Below are 27,949 nucleotides of genomic sequence, written 5' to 3'. Positions count from 1 at the left end.
CCAATTCTGAAAAATTTGCCTTTACTCTCCTGGGGAAGAAAAGTCCTTTAGGATTTCTTTTGTCCCAGGGAACAAAGCTGTGTGACACAGTGAACTTTTCCTGCTGAGGACTAAGGTACACCAAGAAATGCAACTCAGACCAAGAACATGAAATTTTGTCAAGCAAAAATAGTCTTTATTCAAATTTAATGGAAACAGGGGTCACTATACTTTTGCAAGACGGGGAAAAATAAAATTAAAAAAAATTCTTTTCTTTTCTTTTAATATAAAACAATATAATCACAATACCAGAATATGGAACTCTACAGTTTATTTCCTATGGTTACTGCAGGTGTCAATTTTCCTCAACTGTGCTATTCACAACTTCGTTAAGTCCAAAAGTAGGAAACCAAAGTGGTAGGAAACTGAAGACTTAGCACTTTCACTAGTGGCGCACATCACAGGGCGGCAATCCAAGGGCAAAATGGCTGAACTCACCATACCTACCTATGCCATTGCCAGTCCAGCCTGAAAGCCATCCAGGTTCCAAGCTCCTGGAGGCCAGACCAGGCCTGGAAGCCAAGGCATTTTGGATATTCTACTGTGGGCCGTGAGTAAAGGGGGTTGGTTCATAGATTTTTTTTTTTCAGTCGAGCAGGAAGGCCTGGTGCCAGGAGGCTTTACTGAGAGGAAGCACTTAGATTTAACAATTATAGACACACCATTAGGGGGGTTAAAAATGTACAGCAGTGACGTAGGTTCTACTTCAATCACCTGTGCTACGGCTACCAAACATGTACAAAAGACTCCTCGGGTAGTTCCAGCTGTGGTCGTAGCCAGTTAGGATCTCGAGTGGGACCTAGATCTAGACCGGGACACCGATCTTGACGCAGACCTGGATCGGGACTTGGATCGAGACCGGGTTTTTGAAGCGGACTTTGATCTGGAGCGTGATTCCGACGGGAGGTTTGGTTTTGATTTGGAATTAGATCTCGATCTGGATCGGGCCTCGGGCTTAGGCCCGGCATTCTCACTCTCCCCCCGGCCTTCCCTCTGACCAGGTTCGGACTTGCTGTGTTCTCGCTCCTTGGACACAGAGCGGGAAGGCGACCTGGACTGGGAGCGGTCGGTGTCTTCCTTCTTCTTCTTCTTGCTGCTGCCTCCTTTGCTGTCTCGCTTGCTGCTGCGCTTCCTGCTCCGCTCGCTCTTGCTACGTGAGCGGCTGCGGCTCTGCTCCCGGCTCCTCTTCCTGCCCTTCCTCTTGTCCTTGCTCTTGCTGCGTGAGCGGCTGCGGCTGCCGCCTTTGCTGCGTGAGCGGCTGCGGCTCTTGAGGAGGCTCTTCTCCTGGCTGCGGCTTTTCTCCTTGCTTCCGCTCCTACTCCCACGCTTCCCTTCCTCTACCCTCCTCTCCTGACTCCGGCTCCTACTTTTACTCTTACTTTTGTGCCGGCTGGGACTGCGGCTCCTGGGTTTGCCAGAGCTGTCGTTGTTCTGGATCTTGTCTTCAGCGTGGTCTTTACTCTTGCTGCGGCTTTTGTTGACACTGCGGCTGCGGCTACGGCTCTTGTCTTTGCTGGGGCTCCTGCTTTTTTCCTTCTTGCGACTGCGGCTTGGGCTGCGGCTTCGGCTTTTGCTCCGGGAGTGGGAGCCTGACCTGAGGAGATGGGAGTGCTTTGTGAGTCACAGCATCTTGACTTCATGCTAATCAGATGAAAGACTAGAGGGGGCTGGACACTGGTAGCTCACATCTGTAATCCTAGCTGCTCCGGAGGCTGTAATCTGAAAGACTGTGGTTCCAAGCCAGCCCAGGCAACAAAGTCCATGAGAGACTCTTATCCTCATTAAACTATGCAGAAAAAGCCAGAAGTGGCATTGTGGCTCAAGTGGTAAGAGTGCTAGCCTTGGGCAAAAGAAATTTAGGGATAGAGTCCCGGCCTAGTGTTTGAGCCCCAGCACTGGCAAAAAAAAAAAGACTGGAGGGGAAGTGTGGAGCTGTATCCTTCATTGGGATGCAGGACTACACTGGCCAAGGATTGCTCTATGCACATCAATTCTAGAGTGGAGCTAAAAAGGCTGGGACTAAGAGGGTGGGGTCACTGGGCTAAAGTCCAAGAGAGAGAGAGAGAGAGAGAGAGAGGAGGTGCAAGTGCTCCTGCTGACCTCCTCGTGCGGCAGGGCAGACCCACCTGGATCGGGACCGGCTCTTAGAATGACTGCTTTTGCTGCTGCCACTTCGGCTTCTGCTCTTCCGGGAATGTCTACTTCGAGAGCGGGACCTGGTGGAGAAAGATTTTATTTAATTAACATTTTTTGTGTGCTGGTCCTGGGGCTTAATTTAGGGCCTGGGCACTATCCCTGCACTTTTTTGCTCAAGGCTAGTGCCACAGTTCCACTCCTGCTTTTTTAGTGGTTAATTTGAGGTAAGAATCTCACGGACTTTCCTGCCCAAACTGCAATCTTTAGATCTGACTCCTGACTAGCTAGAGTCAATACAGGTGCTCAGTCAGCTACTGGCACCTGGCAGGGGGCTAGCTGACTAAGCCAACCATTCCTTCAATCAGAACTAGGCCCACTGCTGTGTCCAGGACCATAGAACCAGTTTCCCACACACATGGATGGCTCCCCAGAAACTTCCCAATTCAAACCCCAAACTCTGACTTGCCCCTAGACCTGACACCTTTTATCAATGGGTTCCTAATTGTCATCTGGGCCACTATGATTTACTCAGTTTATCATAAATGTCCTCTCCTACCTCTCTCTCTACACAGTGGCGATGCTGCCTTTGTGTCCTTTGTAGTCTACCCACTTCCCTTTTCTGGCGCCTTGAGAGAACCTCCCAATTCACCTTTCTGCAAGCACTCCTGCCCTTTACCTCTCCTCTCTGGAAGGTCGTCCCCCCCCCCACCCCCCCCCGTACTGGGGCTGGAAAACAGAGCTTGGTGCTTTCACCTGGCATTTTTACTCAAGGCTGGCATTCTACCACGAGTCACATCTCTAGTTTTTCTTTGTACTGTCTTAAACCATTGACAAACTAATACTACAGACTCTTTTGGCCACTTTCTACTTGGGAATGACTGATTCCAAGTGGAGGGTAGGATGTAAAACAAAATGGGTGAAGGAAATCTCACTGTAACAGGGACAGAAATGACCACTGCTTCTTGGTGCTGTTTCTCTAAAGCCTTCTCACAGAAAGTCTAATTCTTATCTTAATCAGACCTGACCAGAGGTAATTTCCAGCTTGCAAAGAGTTTAGGGAATAAGGTCTCACACTTCAGCAATATTAGGAAGAAACAAACAAACAAATCAATCCAGTGTGGGTAAATATTTAAAAAGCTAAGAAAATAAAATGTCATGGGGAAGAAAGGTGGTAGGGCAGGTCCAGATTAAAGAGACTTTGCAAACGTGATTGGATTACATGGAGTCTATCAAATCAGGGAAATATTAATTCAGCTGGAGCAGTAGGTGATTGACAGGATGGTGTTCTCAGGTGAGAACTTAGTACTCTTTTAAAATTAGTACCAGTATTAGAGTTTAAATTTAGGGCTTCACACTCTCAGCTTTCTTGCTCACAGCTGGATATCTACCACTTGAACCACACATCCAGTCTAGCATTTTGCTAGTTAACTGGAGATGGAGTCTTGAGGACTTTTCTACCTGGGCTGGCTTCAAACTATGACCCTCAGGTCTTGGCTTCCTGAGCAGTTAGGATCACAGACATGAGCCACCAGCATCTAGCCTTACCATCCTTGGACACACATGCTGACGTGTTCAAGAGTAGAGCATGCAGAGCACCAGTAGCTCATGCCTGCCTGGGCAGAACATCTGAGAGACTCGTATCTCCAATTAACTACCAAAAAGCGAAAAATGGAGCTGTGACTCAAGTGGTAGAGCACCAGCTGTGAGGGGAGAGAGAGGGAAAGTAGGAGTGGGAGAAGGAAGGTGGGAAAGGGAGAGAGAGGGAGGAAGAAGAGAAGAGAGAGGAGGGGAAGAGAGGGAACAATTAGGGGACAGCACTATGAGTTTAAGTCCCAGGACTGGTATGTATACAAGAGTGAAACATTGTAATTTTTACAACTCTCTCTCAAATAGCACAGAAACACACCCATGCGCACGTGCATATGGAAGAGAAAGAAAGGAAAAATACTATTAAAGCCAGAAGATGGGGCATATGGGTTTTCATGAACTGGTATTTCAACTTTTATGTTTCAAAGTGACCACAAGAAAAAATATGGGGAAGTAGTAATGTGCAGTGACACAAAAAAACAAAACCAAAATACAGAGAAGACTGAAGACAGGAGCTAATTTGAAGGGTTCCCAAAGACCACGACAACATCTTCTAAGCATTAAAAGACTGTAATGAGCAGGGTGCCTGTGGCTCACGCCTGTAATTCTAGCTACCCAGGAGGACCCTGAGGTTCAAAGCCAACTCAGGCAGGAGAGTCTGTGAGACTTCATTTCTAGTTAACCAGTAATAAGCTGGCTGAAGGCGTGGCTTAAGTGGTTCATTGCTAGATCAAAGAAGTGGAGCACCAGGCTGAGTTCAAGCTCCATTATGGCAAAAGAAAAAAAAAAGGCACAATTAATACTCATGCATATATCACCTAGATATGAAACAAGAGGATGTACTAAGTACTATCAATGAAGTAGTTTATTGAGACCACAGAACATATGGGGGATAGGCTGAAAGAATGAGTTAAACTTTGATAATGATGCGCTCAGCACGATCTAAAGTGGGAAAGTCTTTACAAACAATGACCCTGTTTCTTCAAAATTAATCCATAACAGCCTCCTACTCATTCCTATCTCTAGCCTTCAGCATGCTTTTGTCTCCCTTCTCTGCCCACCATCTCCAGCTTTGCTTTTTGGGTTCAACATCTATGACATGTGATAGTCTTCAGTTTAGGTGTGCTAAGTGTATTTCCTTCAAGGAACCTATGATCGTGACAAGCATCTGCCTGCCTTTCTCCACTGAAGGAGGTGTCAGGCATCTTCCCCAGTGCTTCTTGGCCTATTGGCAGAGCAGCTACCCAAGAAAATAAACTCTTTACTCCTGAGTATCTGGTATATTTGGGAGAGTCAGCAATACTCTCTCCATGGGTTCTCACCATGTGTCCGTGGTCATGTGTGCATATCAGCTTATGATCAGTCCCCAGAGAGTGTGAAAGGTCACTGATTTCTGTCTCAGAGAAAGGACTTTACTTCTATCAATACTTGTGACATAAGAGATCGTGAGCTTTACAAACAAATGTTCAGGACAAAGTTCTGAGTTACTGAACCAGATGGAATTGTCCTATTGATAACCTGACAGGGGAACATTAGTGAGGATCTGTGCTCATTAATAAGCAGTGACAACACACAGACGGTATCCACAGTACCTTGAGCGACTCCGGCTCCTGGAGTAAGACCGGCGCCGTCTAGAACCTGGCTTGTCTTCAACTAATCTGATTTTTCTGCCATTAACTTCAGTTCCATCCAACTTTTCCAAAGCTCTTTTCATATCAGAGTAAGATACAAACTCAATCACCCCTTCGTTTTTGCGTTCCTTGTGAGCATCTGCATAGGTCACTTCTCCTGCCTGACGCATATAATCCTAAGGAAGAAAAAAAATCCTTGAATATATTAGGATATATTTTGTTAAAACATTTAAGGCAATCATGGAGGCTGGAATTTTCTTTTCTTTTACAAAATGGCAGCTTTCCTCCCACCAACCACCCATTCAGATTCTTTATAGCACTGGGCATTAGTTAAGTGATAAAGACTGTAAATAAGTTAGATTGAGGCCAGTCCTGACCTCAAGATCTTCCTCTCAGCAAGGATTACAGATGTGCCACCATCATCCCAGCAAGGTAAGTCTTTTTACATGTCATACTCTATGTCCATGTTGGAAAACATACTCACAAAATGTAAGCAAATCCATAAAGAGATTATGAAATTATTGTCTTTAGAACAGTTATCTTTTTAAAAAATTTTCTTTTATGCTGGTCCTGAGTTTGAAACCAGGGCCTGGGCTCTATCCTTGAGCTTATTTTACTCAAGTCTAGAGTTCTAACACTTGTGTCACAGCTCACTTATGCCTTTTCCTGAACAGTTTATTGGAGATAAGTGCCTCACAGTCTTTCCTGCCTAGACTGGATCTTGGTTTCCTGAGTAAGGTTATGATGTGAACCAACAATATCTGGCTATATTTTATAACCTCTTTGGAGCCAGGCGTTGGTGGCTCACATCTATAATCCTAGCTATGCAGGAGGCTGAGATCTGAGGATCACGGTTCAAAGCCAGCTGGGGCAGGAAAGCCCGTGTGACGTTATCTCCAATAAAACCACCAGAAAACCGGAAATGGCACTGTGGCGCAAGTGGTAGAGTGCTCTTGAACCTGAATATACTCATTCGACTAAAGACAACTTACTTATTGGTAGACTAGTCAGGTTGCCTAAGCTATCCATATCAAGGTTAACCAATATTATACTAAGAAAATGAGCTGCAGTGTACAGTAAATCAACAGTAAACTTTCCATCCATCCATCCATCCATCCATCCATCCATCCATCCATCCATCCATCCATCCATCCATCCATCCATCCATCCATCCATCCATCCATCCATCCATCCATCCATCCATCCATCCATCCATCCATCCATCCATCCATCCATCCATCCATCCATCCATCCATGGAATTGAACCTACTACTACTTCTCCAACTGTGGACCTTAACTTTTAACACCAAAATTCTTTCAGGGTAAATATTCCCTGAATAAGAAATCTTACAAAAGAAAATGAGCTAGACAGTCAATATTACCCATGAGGGTGTATGCTAGAAGCTGACATAACTTATAGCTTGTGTTTCCAGTAACATAGTGGTGCCCCCACTTCCTCCCTTTGTAAAAAAAACACCCTATCATCTCCTTACAACATTATCTACAGAGGAAAGCTTCATGTAATGAAACATTGTGATGGGCAGTCCTGCCAGGGTGAAGGCTGATGTCTCTGTACTAGTTGTCTTTCACTGAACGATTTCGCCACTGCACTAGTGAGGCTTTCAACATGCAGCACCCATTACATTCTGCCAATTCTTGGCCTGCATGAAGTTACCTGTTTCCTAATCTTATTCCTACCCAACCTTACCCCAGAAAAGTTAATGAGGCCCAAACCTTTAAGTCTTGCCAGCTGCACCGACTTGACAAATTCTCCACAATAAGTCTGTACTCTGTGCGGGTAGGAGGGCCATATTTATCTCGGCCACTTCTTCTATAACCATATCCACCTTTGGAAGGTTCGAATACGTATGATTACTTTAGTGGAGGCAAAGGAAAAGAAGACACAGCACATATTCCCCATAAAATATATTACTTACTCCCCCCCACCCCAAATTTATTTTTAACTCTAGCCCCACCCTTAATTCTAAACTAGATTTCAAAAAAAATGTATGAGTTAAACATGAATATTTAATTTACAAAGTTGTAAGTATATATATTAATATTTACATTTAAAATTAACATGCATAAAAGTATCAGAAACGTAACAGTTTAGAAATAAACAAATTACTAAATCAGTTACTGTTGTTACTCACAGTGATTAAAGTTTTTGTCAATATTTTGAACGAAAAAAGATTGTCAGGCACCTATTTCAGTTAATCCCATCTGTGTCTAACCCTGGGGTCCTCACCACCCAGGCCTAATGGGGAGAGGGTGCGGTCGTCACATGGCTTCCTGTTTTTGGTCAGCCAAGGGCCACAAAGGTTCAAAGAGCCACGCATGGAAAGGTAACCCAAGGTCAGCAAATGGAACAGGCAGTCATCTTAGCCTCAAAGGATTCTTTTAATTAAAACATTGAGGTCTTTGTTAAATCTATGTTAAACAATTGCATTACAGAGAAAAAAAACAACACAAACACATCATTAAACATATTTGTAAATATTAAAACAATCTCATTTAGTAAAAATTAAACATTATCAAAGATATTTAATTGCAATTTGACATTTAAAAGATACAAAATTTATCAAAGCAATGTCTTATAAACATCAGTATGTTTAAATATAACATTAATTCATTACTTAAAAAATTAGCATTTAGTAACAAAGGCACATCATGGACACAAATATGTCCTTTAAATGCTTACTGCGTCCAGAACCGTAACTGCCATCTCGCCGTGGGCCACGGGCATGCTCAACAATTACTCTTTCACCACAAAGGTCTTTGCCATTGAGTTCATAAACAGCATCATCTGCATCACGCAGATCATCAAACTCCACAAAACCATACCTACAAGAGAGCAAACAAAATCACAGTTGGCACCCTTTTGACATTCAAGTTCTCTAACACAAGAGAAATCAATGAGGTTCATGCTTAGCACAGATTAGCTGGGGTTTGCAAACTAAGGGTCAGCTTTCTGAAACTGCTTTACTTTGTGCCAAGAGGCATTATAAGGCTTCTGTAAGATGACCCTCACTTTCTAGCAGGGGGCGGGCTAGGCACGTTTTGCATCTGCAATCACTTCTGGAAATGCTTGGCTTAAGATACACTATTAGAGCCCCAGAAGATCAAGTATTTGCTTGCTCTTTCAACATATCATATAAAAACATACTCTTTTTTAGCTCTAAAAGTGGTATCTTAGACAATAAGTAGTCCTACATTCAGCTTGGAGTAACACCATAGGCAAAAATCAGTCTCTAAAAGCCCCTCTGTGAAAGAAAAAAAAAAAGTTCCTGTTTCTCTAAACAAGTTAAGTCACAAGTAAATTAACTGTTCTAGAAGTTAATGGTTTAAAAAAACAAATCTGGAGCTGTATGCTGGTGGCTCACACCTGTAATCCTAACTACTCAGGAGGCTGAGATCTCAGGATTGAGGTTTGAAGCCAGCCTGGGCAGGAAAGACAGTGAGACTCTTATCTCCGATTAACCACCAGAAACCAGAAGTGGAGCTGTGGCTCAAAGTGGTAGAGCACTAAACCTTGAGGAGAAGAGCTCAGACAGCATCTAGGCTCTGAGTTCAAGCCCCACAATAGACAAAAACAAACGAACAAAAAACAAACCTGGAGCTATTTACTTCCCCATGAAATTTCAAACTCAATTCCCTGAAGTTTTGAATAGGCTGAACCTATATGTAACTATACAAACTTCCTTACAAAGCATTGCTAGGAATTTTCCAGCAGAGATGATGGTTTACCACACACGAGGAAAAGAACCCTCAAATCCTATTAGCTCCTACTAAATAGAGTATAATTAAGCAAAGCACGATGTTTACAAGATACTGGAGTCTTTTAACTCCTATTCCCTGCAATGGGAAATAGAAGATGTTTCTTTGGTTTGCTCTAAAAAAAAGCTTATCCTTGTGATTACATGATTATTATTTTGGTGGTGGTACTGGGGTTTCAACTCAGGGTCTCCAGCTCGCTTGGCTTTCTTGTTCAGGTGGTGCTCTACCACTTGAGCCATGCTTCCAGCCCAGCTTTTTGCTGGTTATTTCAGAAATGGAGTGTCACTCTTTTTTTTTTTGGCCTGGGCTAACTTTGGATCACAATCCTCTAGAGCTCAGCCTCCTGAGTTAGAAGGATTACAGGCTTGAGCCACTAGTGTCTGTAATCCAAAGGATTGTATGGATCCTACCTAATTACAAAGAAAGCTACAAGCAATTTCTTTACACTGACAATGTCTATACAGAGGCAAAATGTGTTCTTCTCCATGAAAACACACTGATACTAGATACACTACTTGCCCAGGGGTTCATTCTGCCTGCTACTTCAGTCCGCCCCACCCCCCCTTTTCAAACAAGGATCAACTGAGGACTGGTCTTGAACTTGCAATCCTCATCACTAAGCAACTTGAATGCTCAGATTACAGATGTGCACCACCATGCTTGACTACTGAAGTTTCTTGAGTATGTGACAAAACTCACTATGTGCTGACAGAACTCCACTTTCCTTTACTAAAGAGTTCTTTTCCTACAAGAATCTCTCAAGGTGACAAGGTGTAGGTCACAGTCCCTAGAGGGTTCTTTATACTAAAATGCCTGAGTGTCATATAAACTTTTTAGTCACTGAATCTCTACTCTAGACACACCTGGTTATCTTAAAGAAGTCCTTTGCAGAAACAGTTCAGAAGTCACCTGGCCCAATTTATGGGCTGTGAAGTATCTTTAAAACAGTTTCCTGATTCATAGGCCAGAATTGTGGAGAACTTTAAGAATGATTTTGAACATCTGACAAGATATCTGAACAGGTAAGTAAAGTGTCTCCAAGTCCCTCTTGCTATGTTATTATTTCCAGAGGTTAAAAAAAATTTAAGACGCAAAATCTAACTACCTTATTCTGGCTTATTTTGGTCTGGTCTATGATTTATTCAGGTAAATCATAAAATGCCAAAAAGAAAAAGTGTAATTGTCAAGACCTCTGTTGGATAGTTCTGTCCATACAATCACTGGGCTCGGCACCATGTGACACCAAGTTGAGGAACGAATGAAACAATGAACAGAGAATGGACATAATGAAATGGCCTCCCTCCCTAAAGGGTACCCAGAACTCATGTAGTATGGGGTCAGAACAGCACTGATTCCTGAGGAGTAAGCACATGCACCACATAGTTGGGGGTTGTAAAAAGCAGGGATGGCATAATGCAAGGCCCCTAAGCTCTGCAGAGCAACTGAGAGGGAAAGCTCAGTTTTTGCAGATGCTTCTGCCAGACTCAGGTCATCCTGTTCCAAGCTGACAGGCAGAACTCATTCTGACTTTCAGGAAAAGCACCGAGCCGAGGAGCAATCGCTGAAAAAGAAGTACTCACACAGACATACCAATCTCAACGAGCAAGGGTGAAGCAAGGCATAACTTGTCAGTAACACTTTCCTGAGTTGCCAGAGGAAAATAGTCCCTGCTACCTTTCCCTCATACTTGTTTTATAAATTCCAACAAATTGGTGACTCGGTAGCTAAATTTAAGATGGGGATAATCCACGTCACTTTATTAAAACAGCTGATATAAATGTCCAACTTATTTCACAGAAAACATTTTGGCTACTCCTCTGTGAAAAGCTGCAGGTCAAGGATCAACCAGGTATCCTATCACCACTTCTCTCTGCCACTGGCATGCTGAGTAGGTACAGAGGATGAAAACAGCCAACTCCCACACAAGAAACCATACCTGGTAAGAGACTCCCATTCTGAGAGTAAAGCTAACAGCTGAGTGTGTTGTTGCTTCTACCAAATTACCATTTACTTAGGTCGGCTTTCCTTGAATAATTCTAATGGACAGGTCACCCAAGTAAGGCAGGAAGACCAGATTGACAATAACGAATATCAGCTAGCATTTATTAAGTAATCTCTTATTTCAGACAATGTTATTACCACCTTATTTGATATTTGTAGCACACAAGATCCAGGAACTAGTGTCCCTATTTCCTAAGATGAGAAACTGTATAAAGAACTTGCATAAGAAACCCAGCAGAGCTGGCATTAGAAGTCTCTGTCTGAAATCAGAACTCATAACCATTAAGACAAAATCCACAAACACAGACTGGGCTCTCATCCTAGTTCTGTGAGAAACTAACACTAAACAGTGCATTTAAGGATTAAGAATCATTTTACTTCTTTGGGCAGTTGATTTATGAATGAAAGAACTACACTACATACCTCAAAGTTTTCTTCTAACACCCAAAGCATGACAGATAAATAATAAAAATGTATTTATAATAAAAATTTATACTTTGGCTTAAGGAGGTATTTGTGTGTGTATGGGGTGTGTGTGTGTGGTATACTGGGACTTGAACTTAAGGCCTAGATGCCAACCCTTAAGCTTTTTCATTCAGGGTTGGTAGTTCACCTGAGTGTAGCCCCATATCTAGTTTTTTGGTGATTAGAGATCAGTCTTATAGACTTTACTGCCCTGGCTGATTTCGAACTGTCGTCCTCAGATCTCAGCCTCCTGAATGTGTAGCTAGGATTGTAGGCATGAATCACTAGGCTAGATCAAGGATGGCTAAACTCCAGAATTTGGCAGGATGGACAAAAAGGGCAGCAGCAAAGGTACTGGGATGAATCAAATTTCTACCATGCACTATGGTCTCAGTATTTGTTTTTTTTTTTTTTTGGGTCCGGTTGTGGAGCCTGAACTCTGGGCCTGGGCGCTGTCCCTCAGCTCTTCAGCTCAAGGCTAGCACTCTACCACTTGAGCAACAGCGCCACTTCCGGCTTTTTTCGTTTTGCTTATGTGGTGCTGAGGAATTGAACCCAGGGCCTCTGGCATGCAAGGCAAGCGCTCTACCACTGAGCCACCTTCCCAGCCCAGTATTTGTTTTATTTAATCATTTTAATAGTCCTTGAGTTGAATTTTAGTTCATTCAGGAAGTAAGGCTCTTTCTGGTAACTAATACCAGAGTCCTGTAAAAATCAACTTAAATGCCCTTTTAATGTTTTGTAGCAAACTAACATGAAACTAGCTTCTTTTCTCAAAAACTAGTCTTTTTTGAAACTTTTGTCTACGTATAGGAGCAGTGGGACAAAATGCATACATGGATGTTTATATACAATTATATGCATGAATACAGATCTCTGGAGGGACCTGTGAATAAGATTCCCAAAATACAACCTGAGAGCTAAGTGTATGACACCCTTCCTTTCTTTACTGTATTAAAAACAAACAGTGCCTTTCTGTAATTCTAGTATTAGAAGAGAATGAAGAAATTAAGGAGAATGAATCTAAGACAATATTGTAAAGTCCCTACATAGTAGGATTGATAAAAACAAACCAAACCAAACCTCCAAACAAAAGCCCCCCCCCCCCCCAAGCATGACTCAAGCTTACTCTTAGATGACAGTCTTCCCAGCTTTCTCCATGATATGTGACAGAAAGCAGGACTTATTAGGACATATAGGGTACTTTTTTTTCAACAGTACAAAAAAAAAAAAAAACCTCCCCTCCTCTAGTTACTGTTATTGCCTCTCCCCAAAGTTCCTCTGGTTCTGCTCACAGGACAAATTTAAGAGAGAGGAGAAGAGTAAGTTGCTTCCACTTTCCTCATTAAAAACAAAAAACCCCAAAAAACAAAAAAGAAAGCATCATGATTCTGACCAAGTCAAGAGAGGTACCTGGATATCACAGAGTAAAAGCCATGTTGAATTCTGCGTGTTATCCCAGTTCATTTTTTGGGGATGGTACCAGGGTTTGAACACAGGGTAGCTTGTGTTTGCTAGATAGCTCTACTGCCAGGCTACCTCCAGCACCTTTCTGAACTGGCCTTTTGTGTGTGCTGATACTGGAACTTGAACAAGGCCCTGTGCTTTTGCTTTATTTGAGCCACAACTATACTTCTGGAGAAACTTTTGTTGGTTAAGTAGAGATAAAAGATTCTCACAATTTTTCTTGCCCAGGCTGGCTTTGAACTGCAATCCTGAGATTTTAGCCTCCTGAAAGTTAGGATCATAGGCATGAGGTACAAGCACCACAGTCCATCTATGTTAGCTTCCTGTAATAGCTAGGATAACAGGCACCACCATGACCAGCTCATTCAAGGTCTTGAGAACATTTCTACTGATATCCTCCCACTGTCAGCCTCCCAAGCAGCTAGAACTATCAGCCTGAGCCATGGTGCCAGAGTTTATTTAATTTTTTTGAGACAAGGTTTCACAATATGGCTCAAACTGACCTTGAACTTGCTATATAGCTCAGGCTGGCCTCACTTGATTCTCCTGCCTCTGCCTTCTGGGTACTAGGATTACAGATGTGTGCTACTGTGTCTGGCTTTAAGTCAGCTATTATATTCCGTGCAATGCTATATCTAGTCTTTCTCAAGATGCCACACTTGATACACTGCTCAGGTTATCTATCTGACATAATTCTAGCAAGGTACAAATGGAATGACATGTTTTCAAACCAAGGTACTCCAAGACTTTAAGGAATGTTAAATCCACTTCATCCAAGAAGAATTATCATTCAAGCTCATATTGCTGCCAAATAGGCTGTCTCTGATCCTAATACCTGACACAAATAGTCCCGGGACCACTAGGCCTGCAATCTCCTTTCCATGTTCTCCTGAAGAGGATGCAGAGTTTACTCCACCCTCATCAGAATGACTTTAAGGCACCAAAGCCATTCTTTAAATATCTTCACTGAACTGATCAGAAGACTAGAGGACAGGACCATCTGAGCATTGATGGGCACGGCTTAATCTGGAGATGGGCAGACTGGGCAGGGGTGTGTGTGCTCACAACCTGAACCTGTAGGGAGTGGATATGAGGAGCAGGGAAAGCAAGCCTCCATGCGTGTGACTATGGTCACCCACCAACTGCTTACCGAGGGGCATGCCTTGGATGTTCTCTCTATAAGAAAAATGTGCCCCTTTCCACGGTGGATCTCTGCTCACCTTTGTCCTACAACTGTGCCACATGCTTTTCTTTGTATGTGGACATGAGAGTCCTCAGTCAACCATCAGCAGGATGTGAGTTTTGTTTTCCCAATGTGGTGAGCCATTCCCACATTCACTCATTTTTCTTGTAAGAACCGAACCTCTCCATGGCTGGTCAGGATTAGGGATGTTGCTGTAGCCAAGGAAAAATTTTCATCTGTTGAAGTTAACCCACGGGGTGGCTTGGACCCTCAATCTAGAGCCAGTAGCACTGTATTTTAAGGGCAGAGCCCTTAAATCTGCCCTGAAAGAAATGGCATTCAGTGAACAAGAATCAAAACAGCTTTCTTTCAAAGCACTCAGTGTTGGTCCTATGTTTCAGCCAATTTGGTCATACCAGGTGAAAAAGGACACATTGGCAGGACAGTAATAAAAACAGCAAGTGTTGCTGTCTGCATAAAGTGCTTAGAAGCCTGTAGAACAAAGACAGGTCTACAACCAACTACTTTGCAGGTGAGGCCAACTCAGAGAAATGCTTGTGAACGAGAACAGCGTGACTGCCTCAATTTCACAAGGCTGTGTACATCCAGGGCACTAGTGGTCAGGCCCTCACAGTAGAATTAATCAGTGTTACGTTGACTGCTTAGGATCAGTGATCACGGTTGCAATCTGACTTGCCCAGTATCAGAAGGGTGCTTGCAACCACAGCTGGAAGCTGCTACCACATGAGGAGGCTCCTGAGGTCCTTTCCTATGTTGAGACAGGAAGGAGATTGCTCTGGGCTTTCTGGCCTCCCTTGCTGACGTCTCAGAGGTGGGAGGGCCCTCAAGGCCACCTGGAGAAGGTGGATGACTTACCCGTGCTCACTGAGTGGCAGAGCTGGGGTGCGACTTCAGGGCTCACCATTACCCAGCCTGGGGCTCTTTCACGTCGGCAAACTGGCAGTTCCCGCACACCATGAGCTCTCTGATTAGAGCTAGTGTGGATTCCTGGTCTGCAAACGGTTGGCCACAGCTCAGTCTGCACTTGATCTTTCCCCACCTTCAAAGAAGAAAACCTACCTCATGATTTCTCTTTTAGATCCTCTGATGATCTAATTTCCTTCCAATAACCTTGATTACTATTGATTATTCCTCACTAGCTACTGCCTGGATCTATTGCCAAGTTCTAAACTGCTTTTTGCTGGGTCTACCTGCTAGAATTTACATCATTCTATGCTATAGCTATTTTAGCCAACTTCTTTACATTATGGCAGGGAAAACCAGCTGCCAAATCATCTTTTAAAGCTTAGAGGTCTATAATTCTTAAATCTCTCTTCTTGTTACTCTCTAACAAGTTGAATCATTTTAACTTTCTTCCTTCCTTAGGCTTGAGAATTACCTGACAGGAAGCCTCAGAAACTTGCCTGACTCTCTTTTTAGCACTTCTAGTCAAGTTCGTTTTTCACAGCAATGATTTTGTGGCCTTTGAGATTTGCTCTTTTTTTTTTTTTTTTTGTCAGTCATGGGGCTTGAACTCAGGGCCTGGGCTCTGTCCCTGAGCTTTTTCACTCAAGGCTAGTGCTCTACCACTTTTAGCCACAGCTCCACTTCTGGTTTTCTGGTGATTAATTGGAGATAAGAGTCTCACTGACTTTCCTGCCTGAGCTGGCTTTCAGATCTCAGCCTCCTGAGTAGCTAGGATTACAGGTGTGAACCACCAGTGCCTGGCTCATTTTTCTTTTAAACTTATCTTCTCATTAAATTACGAGGTCTGCTGGGTATTTAAAAAGTGCCTGGCACATAGTGAATAATTTATCCATAGTATCTCACTCATTTCTCATAACAAATATGATGTATTATTTCCACTCACAATGAGAAAACTGAGGTTTTTTTTAGAGGCTATTTTTTCAGTCAAGAAGCTCACCAGTGGTGGAGCTGGATTTGACTTTAGCTCTAAACCACAAGTCCCCATGCCTTTTAAAGGCAGATGACTTCTCCTCATCCACAGTCCTGAATATAGTTTTTTCACTTAATAAACACTGCTGTGTGACTTAATGATAATCTAACCTCAGATAAGCCAGGTTGCAGTACAGTTTTTGATACAGCAGGGTGAAGTCTCCAGAGAAAAAAAGAACATGATCTTGGGGCAGGTGAAGCACCTCTAAGCTGGGGATATGTGACAACCAGGTTACTTTCACTCTTGTCTTTTGGTTCCCATTAGCCAGTGTCAGCCATCTGGTCCTTCCGAAAACATGTGTGGGTTCAGAACATAACAGACTAGAAGAATAGAGGAAAAATAAGATTATTCTATGCAATCCCCATTCTAGAGGTCCCACATCAACCCCTGGAGTCTGTCTGTGGTTCTAAGAATTAGACCAGCACAAAGTTAGATGGGGCTAGCTGACGTGATGTTCATTCAGACATAAATGGACACTAACAACATAATGTACTCAAAGATGAATTTACTTTTGCAACAAATGGTGACTGGGACCAAAATGTAAACATGAATAGTGGGAGAAAAAAAAATGTGCCATAAGTACTGGAACATTTACAGACTTTCAACTAAGGTGATTGCAGCAGAAACTGGATGATATACAAGATCTCTCTCTCTTTTTTTTGGTGCAATTACTGGTGCTTAAACTCAGGACCCTGTGCTCTTGCTTGGCCTTTTCACTCACAGCTGACACTATCACCTGAGCAACATCTCCAGTCTCATGGACTTTTTTTGCCTCAGCTGGCTCTAAGCCTTAGTCTTCAGATTTCAGCCTTCTGAGTAGCTAGATTGCAAGTGTGAGCCAATGGCATCAGGCCTGATTTAACTTTGAAAGATTCCAAACCATGAACATGATTACACCATGCCACTGTCCTTCAAGCTTCTTTGTAATAACTACCCCTATTTTTGAATGTCTTACTATAATACCAAGCATAATGCTATATATCATATAACTTTCACAACTCTGAGGTTTACTGATACCACATGCTGACACTGCACACACGAAGAACTAAGACTTAGAGCAGCTGAGTAACTTGTAATACTTGGATTCTTCCAACGCACACACTAAGTCCTACATTCCACTATATACTATACATTCCACTATACACCAAATCAAAGAAGCAGTCTGTAACACCAGTTTGAGAAACATGAACTCCAGGAGCATAGAAAATTAGTTTCATCAAGCTGTTTACATTTATTCTCTACTAATCTATTATTGGGACTAAACCTATAAATGGATTTTAACAGTAGTCCATGGAAAGAGAAAGAGGTAATTATCATTAAGAAACCTGTATCCTAAGTGGATATTAACTACTGGAACATTCCACTTTATATGTAAAGAACTGTGGAATTGTGATTTTTTTTTAATCACACAGCATGTGATAATTTTATTAGCATTTTGTTAAAAAGAGACCTAAAATATACCTTAGTTGGTGTATAATAAAAAGTAATGAAATTCTGGGGGGGAAAAAACCCTATATCGCAGTAATAATAATATAAACACACACAAACATATTGGCTAGATAATTAAACTCATAACTCTTCTTTCTCAAATAAACTGTTCTAGTTTAGATATGATGTGTCCTTCAAAGACCACATGTTGAAGACGTGGCCCCCAGCTGGCATGGGTCATAGAGATCTGATTGGTTCGTGAGGGCTCTGATCCACTCCTGGATCCATTTACTAATAGTTATAATTTGACAGCATTATTGAGAAGTAGTGGAAACTTTCAGAGGTGCTGTTGAATGGGGGTGTGGATCTTGTCCCTGGCCCCTTTTTCCTGTCCATAGACCTACAGCAATGGAGTCAGCCAGCCATGGACTGAAACCTCTATATACTATGAGCCAATATAAATGTTTTCTCCTCTTAACTGATCTGTTCAGGTCAATGAAAAGCAACCAATACATGAAGTAAACCATTTGTTGAAAAGCAAAAACAAAAATAAGAACAGAATGAGGAAGAAAAAAACAAAATCAAGCTGATGGTATTGAGTCTACACTGCACTTAACAGCTCATCTCTAAAGGAATATTCATACACTGGTGGGAAAAAATCAGAAACAATGATCTAGAAATAATTTCCCCCTCCCGCCCAGTAGTAAAGAGCAATCTACTATCAGATTTACACTTGTACTACACTGTAACTGCTCTAAAAGCCTTTGTACAACTTGCTCCAACCATCCAAAACCTTTCAAAAAATAAGAGGACTCTGGGTTTGGTTCCCAGCTCCACTCCTCCAGCATCCCCAAAAGACTAAGTCTGCTAAGCAATTTCACTTTTACTAGTCTCTCACCATATTTGTATCCTACAAAATGGAACTACCTTGAAAGCAACATTATTTGTAATTAGTTTGTATATCAAACAAGCATAATTGTAACTGCCACAACAAAATGCGTAATTTTTATATTTTTAAATTCAACATGGGTACATTCTTTAAGGTGAGAGGACACATAATCTCTCATGTACATTTCAATTTTCTGACTCTTACTAACACAAAGGGTAAGTGAAATGAAAAAGTCTCACCCACAAAAGGAATCAACACTGTATCACACCTGAGACCACACCAAAACTCAGGAAGGCTCAATTACAAACCAAGAACAACCTTAAAGAACTCAAGATATGAAAGCCACATTATTAATTCAAAATACAATTTTTGGGATAAAAAAGAACCATAGTTGCTGGGTGCCAGTGGCTCACACTTGTAATCCTAGCTACTCAGGAGGCTGAGATCTGAGTATCATGATTCAAAGCCAGCCTGGACAGGAAAGTCTGTAAGACTCTTATCTCCAATTAACCACCAGAAAGCTGGAAGTGGCGCACATACTCCTAACTTACTAATATCAGACTAATACTGGCAGACAGTATAACCCAATTCCACACCAAAGCTACAAAGCCCATTCACACTCACATCTAAAATAAGAGCAGGTTGCCAGGTGTTAAAGTCACATAAAGATTATGCCTCTGGGACCATCTTGGCTGTGCACACATCCTTCTTAACTGCTTCTGGGCAGCAGTGGTTTCTTCTTTTAGTTTGGTTAAAGATGCCACTCTCCATGTTATTTGTTGGGGATGAATTCTCCCTGAAATTGGCCAGTTCACCATTTTAATGACCATTTCTAATCACCATTCATTCCTGAAGGCTGACTTCAAAGCTCCTGCCTTTATTTTTCCTTTCTAGGACTTGAAGGCTTCTGATCATGAAGGCCCTTTGTGGCATATAGACCTAAAGACATGGTTGGGGACTAGAAGAATGCCAAGTATCCTAAGTGTTTCCTCAGGTATCACCTGTAGTTCACAGACCTCCAGCCTGGATGACTTTTGTTCATCTCAGCAGAGGGATGTCCTGCAGTGCCTTTCCTCAAAATATGGACATGCAAATCTGGAGCAAGATCAATCACGTACCTTAGGATGTTCTAAGACAAGAAGCTCAAGGAGTGACAATTCAGACTGTGTGCGGGGGTACATTCTACCCTAGTCAACCCACCAAAGCCACCACCACCTTACAGCTCTTTAAAGAGCTGTTGAGAGGAGGAAGAGAATCACTCTAGCAGTCACAATCCACTTCAAGGCCAACATTAAAGAAAGGACCATGTGTGTCACTTTTGGCAATAACTTGTCAACTAGATGGAAGCCTCGGCAGGGTCAGAATCTATCCAATGAACAGGCTAAAGCGCCCAAACTACCCTCTCACTCTTGGAGGCAGGTGCTCCAAGGACAGAACTCATCCATCTGGAAGAGACCAAAACCATCATAATCATAGCCTAAGTGAAGCTGACTGCCAATGTCAATGATAGCTGTCAACAATGCATTCTGTAACCTTGAGCCCATCACTTAATCACTCAAGCCTCAGTTTCCCCATATGCACAAACGGGGGACACTTGTTTGTAAAGTGATTTGATATAGCAGTTGAAAAATAAAGTATACAAATGTATGTTATTAATATTTTCTGTATTTTAGGATTTCAGTGGTAGCTTACAAATGTAAAATTACCACTGTCAACAGCATTCTCTCAGATGGATGAAGCAGCTTTTTCTGAGGAGCTCAAAGTACCATTTTTTAGTGCAGGTTCCCTAGAGACAGCCCAAATACAGAGAAGCCAAACCCTATCATTCAGTCTATATTTTGTTTTGTGTTTGTATTCTTTTCCCCTTCTATTCTTCTATCTCCCTCCCTCTCCCCCTTTCATCTTCTTTCCTTCTCCCTTTTTCTTTGTGCCTGTACTGGGGCTTGAACTCAAGGCCTTGTGCTCTTGCTTGTATTTTTTAGTCAAGGGTAGTGCTGAACCACTTGAGCCATACCTCCACTACTGGCTTTTTGTTGGTTAAATGGAGATGAAAGTCTCACATACTTGCTTGCTGAGCTGGTTTCAAACCTAGATTCTAAGATGTTAGCCTCCTTGGTAGCTAAGACTACATGTGTGATCCACCAGTATTGGCTCACATACAGTTTTAAATGAAAAAAACAAAACAAACTTATACTCCTAGTTCACAATTTTGAAAAATAGAATTTTTTTAAACATGGCAAGTGAAAAAAATCACTAGGAGGTAATGGAAACCAACAACTAGAAAAATACATGATTGTATATGTGCTTTTATTTTGAAAGTGCACTTTTAGGAATCTGTCCAAAGGCAAAAAAAAAAAAGTGCAAAGATTTACATAAAAAAATACACCATTGGGGCTGGGAAGGTGGCTCAGTGGTAGAGCACTTGCCTTCCATGCCTGAGGCCCTGGGGTCGATTCCTCAGCACCACATAAGCAGAGAAAGTGGGAAGTGGCGCTGTGGCTCAAGCGGTAGAGCGCTAGCCTTGAGCTGAAGAGCTGAGGGACAGTGCCCAGGCCCAGAGTTCAGGCCCCACGACCGGACCCCCCCCCCAAAAAAAAATTCACCATTGTTCTATAGGCACAAGATAATGAAAACAAAAAGAATTTAAATGTCTTTAAACATGGTTTTAGGAATGAACACATTAAATAGCATTTATATGTGAGAACACTTATGTATCCATTAAAAAGCAGATTGTAGATGCTGTAGATATAGATCAATCAATAGTACAGTATTTGTATGAGGCTTTGGGTTTGATCCTAAGCACCACAAAACAAAAGACAAAAGACAGAAACCGTGGAGGTAGAAGGAATGACAGCTTCTGACAAAACAAAAAACAACCAAGCTTTTGGCAAATCAGATAGGTTACCCGAAGTCTGTTTAAAGAAAAAATGGAGCTGGGTGCTGGTGGCTCACATCTGGTAATCCTAGCTACTCAGGAGAGGCTGAGATCTGAGGATCACAGTTCAAAGCCAGCTTGGGCAGGAAAAGTCTGTGAGACTTTTCTCTCCAATTAACCACCAGAAAACTGGAAGTGGTGCTGTGGCTCAAGGTAGAGTGCTCGCCTTGAGCTGAAGATTTGACAGGCAGCGCCCAGACCCAGAGTTCAAGCCCCATGACCAACCAAAAAGAAAAAAAATAAAAAATAAAAAAATAAAAAAAGAAATGGAAAAGGGGTAATGTGCATGTCCAAAGTTTACATGTGAAGAAAAGTTAAATCAAACCCTGATCAAAGTGATCAAAGTAGAGACAATGTGATCTCTGAATGGCTTTTGTCCCTTATGTTAAAACTTGTAATAAACATGTAGTTATTAAAACTGGAAATAACACATGCTATTTTGAAGTTAGAATACAACTTAAGTGTTTTCAATCTTAACTACATATAAGCAATTGTTCAAACCTTTTTTTTTAAAAGAAAACTGGTTTAATTTCTTTCTAGATAGTTATAAAATTAATGCAGAGCCAGATGCTTTATTCTTCTTAATATGGACTCCAGTGCTTGGTACGTGCAGGTCCAAATGGGACATTATTTCTAAGGCTAGTAGAATGGCATGTGAATACAAAGGTGGTTGATAGATTTTCTAAATGTAGTGTTTATTTTTATAACATTGTCATAAAAATGATAAAGCATTTATCTGCCATTTGATGGTGGCCCATAACCAGAAACTAACCAGAAACCAATAACCTGGGACATTAATTCAACTTCCTTTACAGGAAAAATAAAAACAACAAGCTCCTGCTGGGTGCCAGTAGCTTATGTCTGTAATCCTGTGTACTTAGGAGGCTGAGATCTGAGGATCACAGTTTGAAGCCAGCTCTGGGAGGAAAGTCTATGCGATTAGTCACCAAAAGGTTGGAAAGCTGAGCTGTGGCTCAAGTGACAGAGTGGTAGTCTTGAGCAAAAAAAGCTCAGGGACAACACCTAGGCTCTCTGAGTTCAAGCCCATGGACTGGCAAAACAAACAAACAAATGACTAACAACTGAACAAGCTCTTATTAAGGATCAGTAAACAGAAAAATACCTGTGTAGGTTATGTTATTGGCAGAAATTCTTCTCAGCATAAGGGCCACCAATACTTAATAACAATTAAGGACACAGAACAATGATCTGATTTACTCAAAAAATAAAATTATATATAAAAAGTCAAGGTGCATAGGTTTTTTTCTTTTTGGTGTCAGTACTAGAGCTTGAATTCAGGGTCAGGGCGCTGTCCCCTCAAGGTACTTGAGCCACAAGTCCACTTCTGGCATTACAAGTCTTGAGGACTTCCTTGCCCAGGCTGACTTTGCACAGCAATCAACAGATCTTAGCTTCCTGAAGAGCTAGGATTACAAGCCTAAGAGATACTGGTGTCTGGCTCAAGGCACATACTTCTTGAAAAAAATTCCTCATAATACTTAGATAAAAGTCCAATTAAACAAACCAGAGTATCACCTGAGAGTCTAGCTATCCACAATTTCACTGTTATATGAAATTTATAACCATTTCCTTTAGTCTTTTTTTTTGTTGTTGGTCACAGGGCTTGAACCCCGAACCTGGATGTTGTCCCCGAACTCTTTAATTCAAGGCTAGAGCCCTACCACTTTGAGCCACAGCACGACTTCGTTTTCTGATGGTTCATTGGAGATAAGAGTCTCAAGGACTTTACTGCCAGGGCTGGCTTGGAACTGTGATCCTCATATTTCAGCTTCCTGACTAGCTAGGATTACACCAGTGCCCAGCTTTTCTGTTTAGTTTCAATCCAGGGCTTTAGCCCACTTAAAACACACACATCCTGTAATAATTTGGGGGTTTACTCCCTTATCTCTTAAGCAGGCAAAATGATCTTAGTATGTTGTAAATTTTATTCATTAAAGTGTAGGAAAGGGCCGGGCACTGGTGGCTCACGCCTGTAATCCTAGCTACTCAGGAGGCTGAGATCTGAGAATCGCGGTTCAAAGCCAGCCCGGGCAGGAGAGACCGTGAGACTCTTATCTCCAAAAAACCACCAGAAAACCGGAGTGGCGCTGTAGCTCAAGTGGTAGAGTGCTCGCCTTGAGCTGAAGAGCTGAGGGACAGCGCCCAGGCCCAGAGTTCAAGCCCCACGACCGACCAAAAAAAATAAATAAATAAATAAAAATAAAGTGTAGGAAAGGGGCTGGGAAGGTGGCTCAGTGGTAGAGCGCTTGCCCTGCATGCCTGAGGCCCTGGGTTCGATTACTCAGCACCACATAAGCAAAAAGAAAAAAGCCAAAAGTGGCGCTGTGGCTTAAGTGGTACAGCGCTAGCCTTGAGCTGAAGAGCTGAGGGACAGCGCCCACACCCCGAGTTCAGGCCCCACGACTGCACCCAATAAATAAATAAATAAATAAATAAATAAATAAATAAATAAATAAATAAATAAATAAAGTGTAGGAAAATGAAGGTATAAAGATCTATAACTGAAACCATAAAATATTGCAACAAAAGCGTACTCTAGTGAAAAAAACCTTACACAATTTATGATGAAACGAATCTATTAATAAAGAAAGTCAAGTCATTAAAGCCAGTGGAAGCTACACAAAGCTGAAAAGCTATAGAGATACAAATAGTGTTACTTCCTTGACACACTTCTAGGATTCCCTTTGCAAAGCCTTTCCCTCTTCTCTCCATTGTGGCTTCTATGTTCTAAGTTTAAGAGGCAGAAATGCAGAAGACCCTAGTAGAGGATCTAAAGCTCTCTATATAGCTCTGGCAGATCTATTTAATGTTTGTTGTCTCTAAGAGAATCATCTATGTATAGAAAACCTATCTAGAAGTACTGTAAAACAAAAGCAAGTTGTCTTATGAAAGAAAATGTACCTCTTCTCCACATCCCAAGACAGCCTATAGACTCTTTCTGGAACACTAAATCTTTGGAAAGTTCATCTACTTCTTCATTTGCTCATTTTCTATTATACAACCATTTTATACCTTTTCTAATTCTAAAATTTACCAACCAACCATCAGTCTATGTAACATCTAGAGATACAGCTTACAAATTCAAACTCTTCAACAATTCTTCAATTCATCTAAATATGCTCTGGATACTAACAATCACAATCCAGGTAATTTTTTTTCCTGTTGGTCATGGGGCTTGAACTCTGAGCCTGGGCGCTGTCCCTGAGCTCTTCAGTTCAAGGCCAGCACTCTACCACCTTGAGAAACAGCTCCACTTCTGTTTTCTGGTGGTTTACTGGAGATAAGTCTTATTGACTTTCCTGCCGGGGCTGGTTTTGAACCATGATACTCAGATCTCAGCCTCCTTAGTAGTTAGTATTACAGGCATGAGCCACCAGCGCCTGGCCAGCCTAGGTATTTGCTAAGATGCTTCTCTGAAAGAAGATTCACTGTTTTCAGGTTTGGAACTATAAACTTATGCACACAGCTGAATTGTGCTATCTTTTCCTTTTGTTCTTACTTTTTCCTTTCAGACTTCCCTGCATCTAGTTCAAGCAATCTCCACTTGAACTACATCTTCACCAGAAGTAATTTTTCTTTGCAATGTTCCCAGATCATACAGTGTGCCACTTGGTGATTCTAATACCTGCCTTGAATAGCTGAAATGATTTCCCATCCCTCATTTTAACTTTTACTTGCAATGATGGATTTAATGTATCTCATGTTTTGTAGTGAGTGTAAATGTAAGAATGAATAGTTTCTAAAAATAAGACTCAATATTTCAGGTTCTCACAGCTCACCATGTCCTGAGTAGCTCAATTCTACCCTCCAGAGACAGCCTCTTAATTCTTTTTTTTTTTTGGTCAGGCGTGGATGGCTTGAACTCTGGGCCTGGGTGCTGTCCCTCAGCTCTTCAGGTCAAGGCTAGTGCTCTACTACTTGAGCCACAGTGCCACTTCTGGTTTTCTGGTGGTTTATTGGAGATAAGAATCTCTTGGGGGCTGGAAAGGTGGCTCAGTGGTAGAGCGCTTGCCTTGCATGCATGAGGCCCTGGATTCGATTCCTCAGCACCACATAAGCAAAAAGAAAAAAGCCAGAAGTGGCACTAGAGCGCTAGCCTTGAGCTCAAGAGCTGAGGGACAGCACCCAGGCCCAGAGTTCAGGCCCCACAACTAGACCCTCTCCCCCAAATTATTGGACTTTCCTGCCTGGGTTGGCTTTGAACCGCAATCCTCAGATCTCGGCCTCCTGAGTAGCTAGGATTACAGGCGTGAGCCACTGGTGCCCAGCTCAGAGCCTCTTAATTCTTACTCATGAACTTATAATAATATAAAATCTTTAGCAGTTGCTCTGGTTTACTATCAAATTCCTAGATCCTTCATGAGGCCCAATCCAAGCTAGATTATTTCTCCCAATTGTTCCTTACTGGACCATGTCATCACTAATTACAACATAAAAGTATTTCCAGATACATTACTCAAGAGCAGACTGAGTTAGTCAATGATTATCACTGTTATACTAGTCCTTAGAAAACATATCTCACCAAGTATACTTTGCTATCAAACACTAACAAGCTAAGATGCTTCCTTAATGACCAGCCAAATCTCCATCATATAGTTCTTTACATTTTCCTTTCCCATGTGAATGAAAAATTTGGGTCAGAGAAACTCAAAAGTAGTAGAGCTGGGACATTTGACTTAGGCCTACCTAGCTTCAAAGCCCATGTTTTTCCTGCAAGTAATTCTATCAACTTACTTGGGCTCTGACAAAAAATAAAAAGTAAAACCCTTGGGGGTATAAACTCTCAAATATATGATAGGTGTCACAGTGACAATCCCTCCACTTTAATATAGTTTTTAATAAGTGAAAATGCTATCGTACAAAATGAGTAATTTTCTAAGCCTTTTATACTATATCACTTTTCACAGTAAACATTTTATTGAACTTGTTTTCAGTAAGGTGATTCTTCCTAATCATCCTTTCCAAACGGCTTTTAAAACAGCAATTCGAGACTATGTTAGCCACCAACTTTTCTGTTGTGCAACTTACACTAACATCTTTCTTAACCTCTCAAGTGACAGCTACTAATAGAAGAGTAAAATCTGGCCATATCAGACCTGTTGCAAAATATTCCTTCTCTAGAAAATATTCCTCTTACACTCAAAGCTTAATATCCTGAATATTTTTCTTAGGTTTCTGAAATTTTCAATCAATGCCTTCCAAGCCCTAACTAACATTTCCTCGTTCCTACTGCTCCTCATTGAGGATCTTCTCCAGGCCTGAAACCAGTAGCCCCTACTGGGCCTATTTTATTGAAGCAGAAGATAATACAAGAACAGCTCGTCCTAGGGAGGGATTGTTTGCATTTCGAGACGTGATCCACCTTCACTAACGCACACATTAGCTAGATGGCCACTATCCTCTAACAAAATTCTACGACAGCAAAGCAATTTTCCTTTTTTGTTTGTTTGTTCCCAAGCTGGAGAACAGAAACCACAGCATGGAAACTCAGCCTGGACTCTTCCAAGATAACGAGCTAAGACTTCACTCTAGCACAGGGAACGGTGAAGGCTTTCAACGCGGCAAGACGATACTTTGGAAACTGTCACTACTCTAGTCCAACTGCAATCTCCCGCCCAAAAAAGTGTGGCACATGGCAAGCCTAAAAAAGGGCCTCCTCCTCCCCTCAGAGCTTCTGTACCCCGAGAAAGACTCGCGGAGACCGTCTGATCCACCGGGCTGGGAAGAGGTGAAACTAGTAGGAAATCCTGTCTGTTTATTTCCAGCAGCCTTCTGAGCGGGAAATGTCGGTCTCGGAGACAATCCAGGCCTCGGTCCCGGGACCCAGGCTTCCCGGGCGCCGGGAGACCCAGTCCTAGTGGGGCTTCCTTCTTCGGGTCCCGCTCAGTCCCCGCCACCTTTCCCATTATCCCTCCTTCCCCGCCCGCGCAGGCGCAGTGGGAGCGGGCCTACCCGCGCCCCCGAGGCGCGACCATGGCGGAGCCAAGCAGGCCCGCAGCGACTTCGCGCGGGGCGCCCTCCCCTCCTACGGGTCTCCGGGGCCTCCCGCCAACACCAAGGCCCGGTCCCCTCAGCCGACCCCGCTTCCGCCCTCCTCACCCGTTCTTCAGATCCACCTCCAGGATCTTCCCGTAGCCCTTAAAGAAGCGCTCCACATCGCGCTCCCGGGCCTGGTAGCTCAGGCGGCCGATGTACACCCGCGGCATCCCGGCAAAGGCAGTGGTGACTGGCCCCGGCCCCGACCCCCCCTTAGGCGGCGGCCGGAGAAGCGAGAACGCGGCGGCGGCGGCGGCAACGGGCGGGCGGCGGGACGGACGCAGCTGAACCCCGGCGACGTACGCGAGCACGCAGCTCGAGAGCGCGCGCCTCGGCTTTCCCCCGCCCTACCCGCAGGCGAGGGTAACGGGAGAAAGCGCGCGTTCGCTTCCCGCCC

General features: G+C 42.7%; 1 protein-coding gene across 1 annotated transcript; it reads right to left on the bottom strand.

The window, feature by feature from the left end:
* Positions 1 to 153: 153 nt before the first annotated feature.
* Srsf4 (serine and arginine rich splicing factor 4) lies at positions 154 to 27,949 on the bottom strand. Its single transcript, XM_070037447.1, has 6 exons — positions 27,616 to 27,949; positions 8,095 to 8,237; positions 7,128 to 7,240; positions 5,355 to 5,569; positions 2,166 to 2,255; positions 154 to 1,633 (listed from the first exon to the last, which is right to left on the bottom strand). The coding sequence occupies exons 1-6, from the start codon at positions 27,720 to 27,722 to the stop codon at positions 820 to 822; spliced, it is 1,482 nt and encodes a 493-aa protein (XP_069893548.1). The 5' UTR covers positions 27,723 to 27,949; the 3' UTR covers positions 154 to 819.

Source organism: Dipodomys merriami, unplaced genomic scaffold (assembly GCF_024711535.1).
Source record: "Dipodomys merriami isolate MVZ:Mamm:240054 unplaced genomic scaffold, mDipMer1.0.p SCAF_28, whole genome shotgun sequence".
NCBI lineage: Eukaryota > Metazoa > Chordata > Mammalia > Rodentia > Heteromyidae > Dipodomys > Dipodomys merriami.
This window is presented reverse-complemented; position numbering and strand designations above follow the sequence as displayed.

Excerpts from the sequence above, each read along its gene's own strand:
- Srsf4 (XM_070037447.1), bottom strand. The coding sequence starts at position 27,722 with ATGCCGCGGGTGTACATCGGCCGCCTGAGCTACCAGGCCCGGGAGCGC. Across the intron at positions 8,238-27,615 it reads GAGGTGGATCTGAAGAACGG|GTATGGTTTTGTGGAGTTTG; the intron begins GTGAGGAGGGCG and ends GCTCTCTTGTAG. Across the intron at positions 5,570-7,127 it reads GCAGCTGGCAAGACTTAAAG|GATTATATGCGTCAGGCAGG; the intron begins GTTTGGGCCTCA and ends TTTCTTCCTTAG.